Below are 15,577 nucleotides of genomic sequence, written 5' to 3' on the forward strand. Positions count from 1 at the left end.
AACTCAGCTTTCAAGATGTACGGACGGCAGTATTAGGCCAAGGTAAAGTGAACAGATTATACTTACTACAAACGGTGGTAGGAGAGGTGGGAATGCTTGATGACCTGCTTGTGACTCTGGTGTAACGAGGCTGGGAACCTGATTAAAAAAAAAAATGTTCTTCCCAGGACAAAAACGAACAAAGGAGAGCCAAAACCAAGATTTGTTCATTCTGAGACGGCAAGAGGCAGATGTAAAAGCAGTTTGAAGACAGTTTCACGGCTGAGGAGTCACATGCATGTTTATCTATCTATTTCCGGACGCCTTAATCCCGTAAGGGGTGGCCACAGACAAATCGCCTCCACGTCACCCTGTCCCCCGCCATTTCAGTGTCCTGCTCCCAGCTCACACACCCCTCTCTCATATACCTCTCCACTCCATCCCTCCATCTCATCCTTGGCCTCCCCCTCTCTCTGCCCCATCCACCTCACTCACATGCACACTTCTCGTCAGTCTCTCACTCTCCATCCTCTCTATATGGCCAAACCACCTTAGTGTGTTTCTCCAAACGCTTTCTATCACATCCACATCCACACCACAACGCTCCTTCACTTCCTCATTTGTTAGTCTGTCTCTCCATGTGACTCCACATGCTCCTCTCAAATAATTCATTTCCACTGCTCTAACTCTTGACTTGTGTCCCTCCAACAAGGTCCAAGCTTCGCTTCCATACGCTAGAGTTGGTATCACATTACTATCATGCTGCGACTTTTTTGCTTCCATGTTCACTTCCTTATTTCTTATCAATGCTTTCAGTGAACCAGCAACCTTTCTTGCCTGTTGTACCCTTTCAAGAACTTCATCCTCCAAACTTCCATCCTTTCTCATCACACTAGCCAAGTACTTAAATGCAGTCACATTTCCATTTCCTCATCGTCCAACCTTACTGTGCATTCAGTGACTCAATTTTCTCGAAGACCACAACGTTACTTCTATGATTATTTCACCTTAATTTGTTACGCTTCCTTTTGCGCTTTATTTCACGTAGCTTAATGGCAGAAAAAGACAATGCTATTACTCAACGTCCATTCCATAGTACTTTTTCATGACTAGCATCGTATCCTGGTGTTAATCTACTGTTAGAAATGAATACTTAAGCTGAAGAGACAAAAGTTTTAGGCCAAGCTAGAGTAAAAAGAGTACTGTCTGTGATGATATAATTTAACACATTTTCCTTGTTGATATTACAGGTGGTGGGGGCTAAGGAGAGAGAAGCATCAGCCTATCTCAGTGGCCAGGTACCTCCGGATCCACACAGGTAACACGACTTTTTTTTTTTTTTACCAAACTAATTTTACTCTAACTTCCCCTAAAATTGCCACCTCTCCATCTTGTATGCTGAGGGTTGGTGATAGGACAGAGCCCTGAGGAACACCACTATTGACAGCTCTTGGAGAAGAAAGGTGGCCGTCTACAACAGCAGCTATAGGACGACCAGAAAGGAAGCTAGAGATGAAGGCACAGATAGAATGATAGACACTTTAAGAGTGCAGTTTGGAAATTAAAGATTTATGTCAGACTCGATGGAAGCCTTTGAGATGTCAAGTGCAATGACAAAGCTTTCGCCAAAGTCCCGAAAGGAGGATGACCAGGAGTCTGAAAGGTAGGTGAGAAGATAATCAGTGGAGCGTCCCTGAAGGAACCCATACTGACGATTGGAAAGGTTATGATGAGAATGGTGCTATAATTTGTTTTTATTGAGTATATTTTTAAAATTAAGAAATACAAGACTTCAAATTAATTGGGCGATAGTTAGAGGGCTGGAAATGGTCGCTCTTCTTTTGTACAGGCTGAATAAGGGCAAACTTCCAGCAAGTAAGAAAGGTACAAGTTCAAAGACAAAGGTGGAAGAGGTTACTTAGGCAGGGTGTAACCAAAGAGGCACAGTTCTTAACAGCAGGAGGGACCCCATCAGGCCCATATAACTCCTTGGTATGGAAACCAGTGATGGCAGAAAATACATCACTGAAGAAATTTTAATGTCGGTCATCAGGAAATAAGAGGGTGTGGGGCTATAGTGTGGGTGTGAGGGTATAGTGTGGATGTGGGGGTGTAGTGTGGATGTGAGGGTGTATTGTGGATGTAGGGTCGTGATGTGGGTGTATAGGTGTAACATTGGTGTGGCGGTGTAGTGTGGGGGTGGGGTGTAGTGTGGATGTGGGGGTTTAGTGTGGATGTGTGGGTGTGATGTGAGTGTGGGGAGGGGGGTGATGCAGGAACAGCACCGGAACCTTCTAAGGTAGAACTGGAGGAGAAAGTCTGAACAAAGAGTTCTGTTTTAGCAGTAGAAGAAACAGCTACAGAGCCATCAGAATGGATGAAAAGAAGGAAGGATGATAGAGTAAAATTGTTAGAAAGGTTTTTGGCAAGAGGCTAGAAGAAGCAAGAAGAATTTGAGTTGGAGAGTTCAGAGCATTAGTAGGAATGAAATTATTCTTAAAAGAGTGAAGAACAGACCTGAGCATGGTTCCAGGGAGAGATATTAAAAAAAAAAAAAAATGAAATTCAGAGGTGGGTTGGCTCCGGTACCTTTTGTTGGCTTTCTCGATGTTGTGGACAGCATTAGAGCGAGTGTAAGCCTCTCTCTCTCTCTCTCTCTCTCTCTCTCTCTCTCTCTCTCTCTCTCTCTCTCTCTCTCTCTCTCTCTCTCTCCCCTGTGGTGTTTCTATCCCCCATCAAAGCACTGTAAACATCTAAACATTATTATTTACACAGCTAATTAACAACATATAGAAGCATTTAATAACATTTGAAATTAATTATAGTATTCCCAGTGTTCAAATTACCTCGCCGGGGTGGCAGATGCACGAAAGTGAGATCGTCTAACCTTTACCAAGTTTAAATGAATAGGTTATAGTTCTTTCACCTTGGCCCAGTTTTTCGTCCTCTCGCAGCGCATTTTACGTAGCAGGCAAAGTGATGCTATGGCTCTACATCCTCCCCAGAGCCGTTCTTCGTGACTAGCATCATACTGTCATAAATCAGAGCTCATGGCGGAGAGATGGTAATTTCAGACCACGTATCGAAAGAATCTTCTGTATCTAGACTCCTTTTATTCTAACTTGGCCTAAAACTGTCATCCCTCCTTCTTGATTTTTGAATAGGAACAAGAGATTAACACTAGAATCAGGTGTTAGTCACGAAGAAGTGCTATGAAGATGATGCAGAGTCGTAGGATTGTCTTTTTCTGTCACTGAGCTACGTGAAATAAACGTAAGAGGGCGGAAATCCAGACCAAGTTAGGATTAAAGGACTATAGTGTCATCCAAGCCGTCTTCCCAAGTCTGATGAATATTATCTATCTATTGCCAGACGCTGTAATCCCATAAGAGTTGCCCACAAACAAATCGCCTCTAGGTGGCCCTGTCCCCCACGTCATTTTACTGCCCTGCTCCCAGATCACACCTCCCTCTCTCATATAACTCTCCACCCCATCCCTCCATCTCATCCTTGACTTCCTCCTCCCTCTCTCCCGCTCCTCCTCAATCACATACACTCTCCTCGCCAGTTTCTCACTCTCCATCCTCTCCACATGGCCTGGTGAATACAAAACGGAAAAATCGAACCATCTGAAACACACACTAGCAGAGATAGGGGTTTTTACTGTATTTCGTCCACTGTAAAATTTCTTCAGGTGTATCAAGGAAGAGTTGATTCTTTGACTGTCCATCCCTGAGTAAGTGAAGCATCCACACTGCCATAATTACAGGTAGACAAGGAAATCCATATACCATACACTCACAGGCACCGTTTCATTAGTTCACTCCTAATTCTTACATTTTATCTCCTCAGGGATGATGGTAGGCGAGTCGGTATTGGGATGGACGCGGGTTCGAATCCCGGTTAGGGCTGGGACAGTTTAAAGGATCTGAATGTTTGAGTTTCCTGATCTGCCATAACACCCGTCGGCATGTAAAAAAAAAAAAAACACGCTAATACCAGTACATCAGTCCTATATGAGCATGTATTCAATATGGACGGTGGGTGTTAGCGCCGAAGTAGTGATACGTGGAGGTGTATGGAGCGTTGAACTGCTGGTCCTTAGGAAACGGATTTCCGTGCCCAGTATTTATCTATCTATTCTAGACGCCTCAATCCCGTGAGGGGTGGCCATAAACAAATCGCCTCCATGTCGCCCTGTCCAATGGCACTTCACTGCCCCACTCCCGGGTCACACACCCCTCTCTCATATACCTCTCCACTCCATCCCTTCATCTCATCCTTAGCCTCCCCTTCCCTATCCCCCCTCCTCCTCACTCACATACACTCTCCTCGTTAGTTTCTCGCTCTCCACCCTCTCCACATGGCCAAACCACCTCAAAGTATTTTTCAGACCTGTGCACATAAAAAAATGCAACTAAAAAAATCACTGCCAATGTACTATACTCCTTGTGCACTAACTTGGCCTAAAATTGCCAGCTTTTCCTCCTGAATTCTGAATTGTAACAATAGATCGGTACTTGAATATGCTGCTAGTCATGAGGAAGTGCTGTGGAAAGGATGCAGAGGTGAAGCGTTGTCCTTTTGCCACCGAGTTAATTGAAAAGAGCCACAAAGGGGCAATAAACTAGGCCAAGTTAGTGTGACAGGCCTATAGTTTGATGTGTCGGTAACTACTGGTATGTTTTATGTAGCATGAGGACAGGGTGGGTGCCGGCTGTGTGTGGCCTCGCCCTCTACTACTACGCTGAAGACTTCTCCTGGCGCTTGGTGGAGTGGCTGGAACTCCTGAGGGCCATGGGCTTTGGTCGGGTGTTCTTGTACAACACTGACGTTCATCCCAACATAGCCAAAGTGCTCGATTACTACCAGAAGGACGGCTTTGTACAGGTCACAGACTACGCCTATCCACCACCCTACATAAACGAGCCTGCCATTAGAAGGTAAGTTAAGCTGTTATCAGGCCTTTATCCTAGACACTGATGCATGTTTTATTTATTTTTCTGCAGTGTTTCAGGACTGGAGGTGATAGGAAGCTTTAAGAGAAACACACTGAGGTGGTTTGGCCATGTGGAGAGGATGGAGAGCGAGAGATTGACGAGGAGAGTGTGAGTGAGGTGGATGGGGGGAGAGGGAGGGGGAAGCCAAGGATGAGATGGAGGGATGGAGTGGAGAAGTGGGTGTGAGCTGAGAGCAGGGCAGTAAAATGGCAGGGGACAGGGCGACATGGAGGTGATTTGTTTGTGGCCACCCTTTACCGGACTAAGGCGTCTGGCAACAGATAGACAGTTTCAGCACCTATTTACACATTTGTTTGTCGCTGGAGTTATATGAGCAGGATTTTAAAAAAATCAAGGAAATGACCAAATTCGAGAAATTTTCAGAAGCCATTGTTGCCACCTTGCCCAAATGAAGGAGGGTGTAAAATATATAGGAAGTGGGAGTGATTACCAAATGTGAAAGGAGGTACATAAAGCCAGCAGCCATCTACATACTACAGGTATCGTGCTAAAAAGGCAATGATGTAGTTCTTCCAGGGATGTTTATGCTCAGACAGACTCTCGTTAAAGATAATTCATAGTCGTTTAAAGTTTGTATCTGGCATTAGGAAACATTAGAAAATTGACAAAATAACACCATGATCTAATTTCTTAAAGTCTAGATTATCCTTTACAGCTTCGTGTCCAGTTATATCTGACCATTTTGTAGAGAGTTTCTTGTCTAGTTTTCATCGTACAATAATTTTCTGTTTTTGTCTCGTAGCTTACAATCTTCTTGCTTGCTCTTTTTTTCCTAGACTATGTTCCTTTGACTGCACTTGTGAGCAGTTTTTACACCATATTGTTATCAGGAGGCAGACCGAAAAAGACCTGGGACGGGGTTATAGAGTATGACCTAATGGATAAGTGACTGGACAGAGCGGCTGCTAGAGATCGTGCATTGTGGATAGCCGCTATATGGTGACGAAAGCCGATACCTGAAAGCAATTAGGAGCCTTTATAAACTAAGGAAAATTCCATTGTACGTCAGTTTATCTAGCAAAAATAATATATACAACATAATATTTACAGGCTAAGTCATGACGCCTGATTTTGCTTCATATCAGGAGTGAATACAATCATTATCATAAGCACCATCTCAGCCCTCATTCACTATTACCTGAGGAAGAGAAATGAAAAACAGAATATATGTAAATGAAACTACTAGTGAAACTGGTCTACACAAACATTTATTCATTTACAGCCTTCGAAACGCTTGGTACCATCAAACAGACCAAAAGATCCACACAATACTCACCAGATTTGTTGCACGATAATTTCTACAGGAATGTACAGTAGATCAGTTTTATTTTTGTGCACAGGTAACAACACCAAAATTTTGTTTGCCAGCTAATTATCTAATAGACAAGCACATGTTACCCGCGAAGGAAAGTCATCATAAACACAAAACTTCCTCAACTGAGTTCCACAGGACTCTGTTGCTTCACCTACATGTACACTTTCTAACCTATTTGATACTCCCACATCCCAGCTGCCCACAAATATTATCTAATATCCACATTGCATAACTTCATCCACATACCACATCATAGCCACCACCTGGTCCGTGGTTCCCATTTGATGATCTGTCAAGCCAAATCTCCCCCACACTCAACAACAGTATCAAGGATGAACACATGTACATCCCTCACATCACATTTAGTGTACCTGTGTCTCATATCCATTGTACTAAGCTCCTCTGAGATACATGATACTAAACTAACCTCTAGGACCGTATACAAGACCTAAGAGGCGGTGTTCCCCTACTAAGAACAGACTTTAGATAACAAAAAGAAACACTCTTCCTACTCCACAAATAGTATAGATCAGTGATGCCCTGTGCTTCCCCGGCAGGGTTCCTATCCTATCTAACACCCACTACAAAACACTGCAAGCCATACAGAACAACACTTTATACATCAACACCGCTACATCACTCCCAGCATCATTGCTAGTACACAGTACACCTGCCATTATATGACAGCCACACAATACTAGACACAAAACAATCCTCATACATTGATAATCAGATCCTGTCCAACAATATCCCACCACCAAACATCCCAACACTAGTACCAAAGAAGCACCTACATACTCATTTTACATGCAGGGCAATACAACACTTTGATCAGAGCACTATACCACAACCCACTGCTCCAGGCGTCCATCCATCAGAGGTACTGTACCCTTAAACTGAGGTAATGGAGTTCACATAGCTAGGCTTACATCAAGACATCACCCAGCCCTCCTTAGTTATCAATTTAGACTTGGGCTGGATGGAATCACAATTGACACGTGCCCCGCATGTAGAATAGGCCCACACAATGTAACCCACATAATGGAGCACTGCACAGCACATGTTCCATTCGAAATCAGACATATAAATGGTGCAAGGAACTTATGGGACTACCCCAGTAGAGGCATAAGCTTACCAGCGGTCGACCGGTCTCCTGGGACAGGCTGACCGGGGTGGGCTGAACAATGGCATCAGCAATTCCACTCTTTTCTGTATTAATCTTTACGTTTTAGGACCTCAGTACAAATATGATATTGCACTGAAATCCCTGTTATGCTGTGCTGTTTTGTCGATCGCAGCAACTCGGGTTATTATACTCAGGCGAAGTCACCCACACCTATTTAACTGAGTGTTGATGTTTATGTTTACAAGATATCCTGCTTCTGTCATATCAGTTGAGAGTATTGAAATGGAAGACTACGTTTTCCCTTTTTACTGTCGTGTCATAGCTGTTCAGTGGGAGGAAAACACCAGATCAAGTACACAACGTCACAATAGCCATTATTACAAAGATGTACAGTCTGGAAGGTGTTTCAGTATCGGTTCAGAGATTAGTAAAATGAAGGGAAGTCATAACCTCCTCCGTGTCTATCTCTGTGTTGTTGCTGCATGAGTTTGTGGTGTAGTTTGTTATAATCTGCATCCCATCCCATTGCAGAGTAACGTTAAATTATTTTCACTTATTCTTGAACCTGGAGCAAAAACAACTCTTGTGAATAAGATGGAGAAGTAGCTAATTTCATACTAAAGAAATATTGCCCACGTGACCTAATTTTTACCTAAGTAGTTTGTCTTTTCAAGCTATCAAGCATCTCTGGAGCTGGATTCCGTTGAGGTGAGGTCAGTGGCGCAGTGCCGCTAGGGACTGGGTAGTTGCCAGATATTCTTTGAGCTTCTCTGGAATTGGTAATTCCATGGCCGATAGCTCGATCTGAAAATATCCTTGTTATGTAGGAGAATAGGTTTTCTGCTGATGAGTCTAAGTTGGCAGCTTCGATACACCACTAGCTCCGTCTATGAGGTGTTTCTAGCATTATCCCTGTGTATCAATATTCTGTGAGAAGTTTCTAACATTGTTCATATATATCATTATTCTGATATATTAGGAGACAAGATGGAGTAAGGTGTAGCGGCCTGAGACTACCACAGGTGTACCCAGTTCAACCCTGTGCCAGACCACGCACACTCTCCTTCCTTTCCATCCTTTCCACTTCACCTTTGGGTGCCGAAATGGCTCGCTTGGTAGGCTGCTGTACTCAGGCAGTTGCAAGCGCTGGTTCGAATCCTCTTAGCCCAACTGTATGGTGGGTGAGGTGAGTGACTGAAAATTTATACAGTAGGCCCCGGGTCGAGTCCCATAATTGTCATAACCTTTAGAAGCCGAGGTGAAGTAAGGTGGAGCGGCCTGGCACTCTGATAAAGGTGTCTCGAGTTCGACCCCTTCGTCTGGGACGGTTCCTTTATTGGGTTCCTAAATAGTTCACTTGCTAAGCTGCTGTACTCACGCAGATGCAAGCGCTGGTTCGAATCCTCGCAAAATTTTCTCCCTGGGGGTAGGGGGGTTCAAGAATACTCCCCCAGTATCCCTGCTTGTCGTACGAGGCGACTAAAAGGGTTGGTGGTGGGTTAGTGCCCCACCCCGTAAAAAGAACTAACTAAAAAAGCAAATAAAGCGCCTCGGACCCGGACGGACCATACGTTGACGACTAAGGAACGGACAAAGGACATTCTGAGAGTAGGAACGTGGAATGTGAGAGGAGTGAATGATGAAGTGAAAGAGAGAGAGATTGTCCAGGTGCTTGAGGATGCAAAAGTGGATATATGTGGATTGACTGAAACTAAATGGAAAGGTGAAAGGATGAGAGAATGGGAATACGGTGTAGGTATATGTGCGGGAGTCAGTGAGAATGAGAGGGCAAGAGAGGGAGTATGTCTGATGATAAGCAAGAAGTGGAAGGAGAATATAAGAGAGTATGGAACAGTGGGTGCAAGGATTGTATGGGTGAGGATGAAAGTAGGTATACAAGCATGGGCGATTGTATGTGTATATGCTCCAACAGAGGATCGAGTGGCAAGAGTGAAAGATGAGTTTTGGGCGAGAGTAGAAGCATGTATGGACAAGTTTGAGAGGAGCGAGAGAGTGCTGTTGATTGGAGACATGAATGGCAAAGTCGGGAATGTACGAGTGGATGGAGTGGTTGGTCAGTGGGGTGTGCCAGCGGAAGTAGATGGGAATGGTAGTGCTTTGGTGGACATCTGTGCTGGTAAGGGGTTGGCAATAGCCAACACCTACTTTCGTCATAAGATGATCCACCGGTATACATGGAGAGTAATGAGGAGGATGGATGGTGAACTTGTTGAACGAAAGGCAATGATAGATTACGTGTGTGTGGATGAGCGAATGAGAAGACAAGTGTTGGATGCAAGGGTGTGGAGAGGGTGGGGGAATGGAGTCTCGGACCATCACTTAGTGATGGCCAAGGTAGAGCTGCAAAGAAAGTGGTTGAGGAGGCGAAGGGGAAGACAGGAGGAAGCAGCTCCTGTGAGAAGAGTGGAGAAATTGCAAGATAGTGAGAAGAGGACAGAGTATAAGAGCATAGTGGAAGAAAGATTGGGAAGGTATGAGCTAGAGCAGATGGAAGGGTGGAAGACGTATGTAAGATATTCACGGAAGAGATAAGCACAGCGTGTGAGGCGGTTTGTGGAGTGAGGAGGAGATGCAAGGGTGTGCAAGGGACAGCATGGTGGAATGATGAGGTGAAACGAGCTGTGGAACAAAAGAAGAAGGCATATGGTGAATGGTTGGCGAGTAGAGGTAGGGAGAGAAGATGAGAGAGATCAGAGAGAGGTATATGTGAGCAGGAGAAGGGAGGTTAAGAGACTGGTGAAGGAGAGTAAGAAGAAAGTGGATGAAGAGTTTGGGAGGAATCTGAGTGTGAAATGGAGGGAGAGTAAGAAATTGTTTTGGAAGGAGGTAAAGAAAGTAAGGCAGTGTGAAAGGGGAAATAGTAGGGGAGTGAAAGATAGGAATAATAGATTGTTGGTGGAGAAGAGAGAGAAATTGATGGAGATGGAAGGAGCACTTTGAGGATTTGTTGAATGTAGAGAGTGAGAGCAGTGTGAGTATAAGTGGTTGGGGAATGGCTGGGAGAAGAAGAGATGAGAGGAGGGAGGAAGAGATCAGTAGGTCGGAAGTAGTGGAAGCGATGAAGAAGATTAAGCTGGGAAAGGCCCCAGGAATTGATGGAGTGTGTGGTGAAATGCTTAGGTATGGGGGTGAGATTGTTGTGGAGTGGATATGGAAGTTGTGTAGATTGGCTTGGGAAGAGGGAAGGGTTCCAGAGGACTGGAAATCAGGTATAATTGTTCCTCTGTACAAAGGAAAAGGGAGAGAGAAGTATGTGGTAACCATAGGGGTATTTGCCTTCTTAGTGTGACTGGTAAAATATATGGTAGAATACTCATTGATAGGGTTAGGCATATGACAGAGGAGCTAGTTGGAGAAGAACAAGGGGGATTTAGGAAGGGAAAAGGGTGTGTAGATCAGATATTTGTTCTAAGATGTTTAGTGGAGAAGTATCTAGAGAAGGGAAGGAAAGTGTACGCTGCCTTCATGGACTTGGAGAAAGCTTATGACAGAATAGATAGGAAAGGTATGTGGAAGGTATTAAGAATATATGGAGTGGAGGGGAAATTGTTGAGTGCTGTGAAGAGTATGTACGAGGGAGCTAGGGCTTGGGTGCGAGTGGATGGTGAGCTGAGTGAGTTCTTTGATCTCAATGTGGGACTGAAACAGGGGTGTGTAATGTCTCCTTGGCTGTTTAATATATATATGGATGGGGTCGTAAAGGAGGTACAAGGTAGGGCAGTGGATGTGGGGGTGGCCTTAATGAATGAGGGTGAGATTTGGAAGCTTCCGGTGTTGCTGTTTGCTGATGATACAGTATTGTTGAGTGAAGATGAATGGGAGTTGCAAGGTTTGGTGAATGAATTTGGGACAGTGTGTAGGAGGAGGAAGCTGAAAGTTAATGTAAACAAAAGTAAAGTTATGGTGTTTGAGAGGAATGAAGTCACAGAGTGTGCAGTGAGGTTGGATGGTGAGGATATGGAGAATGTGAGTGCATTCAAGTACTTGGGTAGTGTGATGTGAGTAAGGATGGAACTTTGGGGGATGAAGTACGTGAAAGGGTACAGCAGGGAAGGAAGGTTGTTGGCACACTGAAAGCAGTGATGAGAAATAGGGAGGTGAGTATGGAAGTTAAGAAGTCACTGCATGATGGTATTGTGATCCCTACCCTGACGTATGGAAGCGAGGCGTGGACCTTGCAAGAGGGGAACAAGTCAAGAGTGAGAGCAGTGGAAATGAGTTACTTGAGAGGAGCATGTGGAGTGACATGGAGGGACAGGTTGACGAATGAAGAAGTGAAGGAACGTTGTGGGGTAGATGTGGATGTGGTTGAAAAGATTAGGAGAAATACACTGAGGTGGTTTGGACATGTGGAGAGGATGGAGAATGAAAGACTGACTAAGAGGGTGTATGTAGGTGAGGTGGAGGGAGGGAGAGGGAGGGGTAGACCGAGGATGAGGTGGAGGGATGGAGTTGAGAGGTATATGAGGGAGGGGGGGGTGAGTTGGGGGGAGGGGAGTCAAATGGTGGGTGACAGAGTGACTTGGAGGCGTTTTGTCTGCGGCCACCCTTTGCGGGATTAGGGCGTCGGGCTATAGATAGATAGACTGATATATTACTATTCCATTATATTTGTGTTCATTCTGCTATTTTCTGGTTTATCCTATATGTTACTTTAATTCTATTGTTATATATTTTGGAGCATGAATATTGGTTGTAAAGCATTCTGTAATGTTCTGGGGACCTGTACAGAGGTAATAAATAGAGTTGGTCCAGTCAATTGCCGTCCAACGAGGCCCGGCAGTTGCAGAGTTCACACCTTTCCCAACGTTCTCCACTTGGCTGCTTTGCCTATGACCCATTGAGGGAGGCTGTAAGCAGATCACAATGCATGCGTCGCCGATCCAGGGAACAATGGTTTGGTTCAACTGTAGGGCGGGGTACGGGTTCATCAAGTGCCAGGACACTGGGCGCTAAAGTCTTCGTGCACCGCCATGCTGTAGTTGCACAAATCCACGGCATCTTGGACGATCCCTCGGGGATGGCAAGGCGGTAGAATTTGCTATCACTGGGACTCCTAAGAGTCCTGAGGCACAGGATGTTACCGGGTTGGGGGCAGTGTTCTGCCCAGGCATGGCGGTGCCACTTGGCCCGGGGACACCAGGCCAGGGTCCCTGCAAGTCCCGGAGATGGTAACACCATCGTTAGAATGTATGTTGCAATGGCGAGAGCTTTATGTGAGGGTGACAAGGGAGCATTACGGGTTCTTCTTCCCAAGATCTTTGACAAGAACGGGCTTCCTCGCCTTGTTATTCCCTAGTGCTTCGCCCTTGATGTACGTCCTGCCTCCTGTCGTCGTCGAGAGTGTAAGGTCCGATTGCCGCAGCCTTTCTCTTCCCGACAGACACCACGGAAGCAGCAGCAGTTGGACATCCCATAACTTAGCGCAACTGCCCATCTTTGGCTATTGACAGAGTTCAGACCAGACCATAGACACAGCTTTAGATCCTCCTGGGAACCACCACTAGTCGCCAGTGTGCCAGTGCCTAAAGAGGGGCAGAACACTTCTGACTCCACTTCTGTGGCCGAGGATGAGTCGACCGATTCTTTGGCCGAGGAGGCTGTCGTAGAACCCTCCTCTTCTTCAGCTGTGGTGGGCGGCCCATCTCTCCCAATGACCGTCAGCTCAAGGTGTTTGTCTACCAACACCTTCTGGCTCTTGGCTCCCACACCCTGTCGTACCAGTTTGGGGGATTGTACTATAAGACCTTGTATGATCTCGTACAGGCTAATGACCTGGGTGTGGGGGTTCATTTAGCCTGATTGTCAGAGGTGAAATGATCGACCTTGTCGAGCTTTGAGCTTTTAATTTTATGCTACCTGCTTGCTTGGCTCCTTAGACCAGTTTCCTGCCCTGTTCTTCTATTTAAAAGTATTGCTGTTAACTGTCATGTTTGGTCTAATGCCCCTCTTAGTGGGTGATGGCCATTAAGCTCTATCTAATTAACTAACCAATAGCTGACTAGCTCCAGCATTTGTGCCACTTGCACCTTCACTTCTCTTTTTGTCTGTATATACCTGTATAAAGAGTTCAGTTGAAGATCCTGTGCATTTGCTTCACTTCCCAGCCAAGAACACGACTTACTGGTACAGTGAGTAGGACACATCTGGAATCGGCACCTCAACTAGAGCTAATCGACTTTTACAATGGCAGAAATCAAGGCACTAGTCCAGTTATGCAGCAACAGCAAGAAGCGCATCAGAAGCAACTGGGGAAACTACTCAGTCGCACTGCACCAACATCTTTCTGCGCTACAGTAGCTACAAATGCAGTTAGCATCCCCAGTTTCTCTCCTTTCGACTCCATTATGGAACTCTGGAATGATTACCAGGCAAGATTTGACACGTTTGCTGGACCTAACTCGATTCCTAAGGAAATGCTGGTTCAGGTTTTCCTAACCAACCAGACAACCACCACCTACAAGGTTGTGAGCACCATGGCAGGGCAGCAAACCAGCCCAGGGACCTCAATCATCTCACCTAGGAGGACAATAAGTTCATGGAAAGCCAATATGAACCCAAAGCGTTTCACTGTGAGGGAACATTTTAGGTTCTGGTTCGACATGCAGCACAAACCAGATGAGACGCCACAGGATCTTGCTGCACGGATACACCAAGACACCACAACCTGCGATTTTACATCAATAAAGGATCCATAGGACGAAGCCGTGCGGACACGCTTCATATGTTCAATCAGCATTGAGGCAGTTCTAAAGGCTCTCTTCGAGATCAACAACAATGACCTGACTTTCATCAAAGCTGAGGTGGTGGAGATGGAAGATGCTGCGAAGTTTGCAAAAGAGACAGCACATACATCCAAGGCTACTGCTACATCTACACCTGTCCTAAAGGTGGGTCAAAAGGAGTAGGCTCCATCAGGGGAGAAGAAAACCAGTAAGTCAACACCAATGTTTCCCATGGGAACGTGTGCATTATGTGGTAAGACGAATCGCCGGTTGAAGGATTGCTGTTCACCAACACTAAATGTAACTTCTGGGAGAAGAGGACACATATTGAAGCAGTACGTCATAAGAAGAAGCACAGCAAGGAGTCAGTTCACCATATTACAGAGGTACTGCCTATGTTAATTGTCAGAAACATCCCTGGTCAAGACCCAGCAGTACAACAACTCCAGCTGAATGGGATGTCTTTCAAGTCTGAAGTGGACACTGGTGCTAGTGGCAATTTCTGCTCCAGGCAGGTCTGGATATGGCTTGGCAAACCGACGTTACACCCTGCCAAGGCTCACTACGTTACTGCCGCAGAAAAACCCATACAAGTTATATTTTCATTGCAGTGGCTATGTGGGATAGTTCTGCATTACAGGTCTCCAAAGTCATGTTCAGCATCTTGACGCCTCCTCATCTCAACTGGCTGGGCAGGACTTCGATTAATTCACTGATTATTGATGTCAGCAGGCTAATTCAGGAACCCAGGGCTAACACCTGCAGTGATGAAGTACATGCCATCAAAGAAAAGCCACTTAATACCATGCCTCATTATGCCTGCCAGCAGTTGTGCAAGGAGTCTCCAGATTTATTCTGACCAGAACTTGGCTGTCTTACGGATGTTAAATTGGAGGTCAATTCAAGCCAGAGACTAAGCCAGTCTTCTGCAGGCCAAGCACTGTTCGCCATTCTGGAGAACCCTGAACATGCTTACAACGCAGGCATCAGGAAGTGTCTGGGTCCCCACGCAGTTCAACAAGTACGGGACCCCTCTAGTGCCAGTACGGAAGGCATACCTGCCAGCTCAGCAGAAACCAGGGCTATGGGTCTGCAGAGACGATTCAGTGACAGTCAATCCACAAATTGAGAAGCATCGGCATCCACTGTCGTGCCAGAGGACCTGATGCAAATGCTGAATGGTGACTATTACTTTACAAAGACTGATCTGGCTGATGCTTATAACCAGATCATGTTGGCACTAGAAAGCCAGAAATGGCTTGAACTAAGTACAGACCACCCATTTCTACACGACACATCTACTTTCTAGGATTATCTCAGGTCTTGGGTAATTCCAGGAGGTCATGGGCCAGCTCACCAGTGATCTATGTGGAGTTACCTTTAATTTTGA

At 45.4% G+C, this 15,577-nt stretch overlaps 1 protein-coding gene across 1 annotated transcript in view; it reads left to right on the forward strand.

The window, feature by feature from the left end:
• LOC145410757 (uncharacterized) overlaps positions 1–15,577 on the forward strand; it is an 83,595-nt gene that overhangs the window by 55,645 nt on the left and 12,373 nt on the right. The window contains exons 12-13 of the mRNA XM_080280863.1: positions 1,230–1,297; positions 4,674–4,922. Coding sequence (XP_080136989.1) covers positions 1,230–1,297; positions 4,674–4,922 — 317 coding nt within the window. The remainder of the gene's footprint in view (positions 1–1,229; positions 1,298–4,673; positions 4,923–15,577) is intronic.

The sequence above is a fragment of the Coenobita brevimanus genome, chromosome 11 (genome assembly GCF_032717465.1).
Source record: "Coenobita brevimanus isolate Jiangsu-jjx chromosome 11, ASM3271746v2, whole genome shotgun sequence".
Classification (NCBI taxonomy): Eukaryota; Metazoa; Arthropoda; class Malacostraca; order Decapoda; family Coenobitidae; genus Coenobita; species Coenobita brevimanus.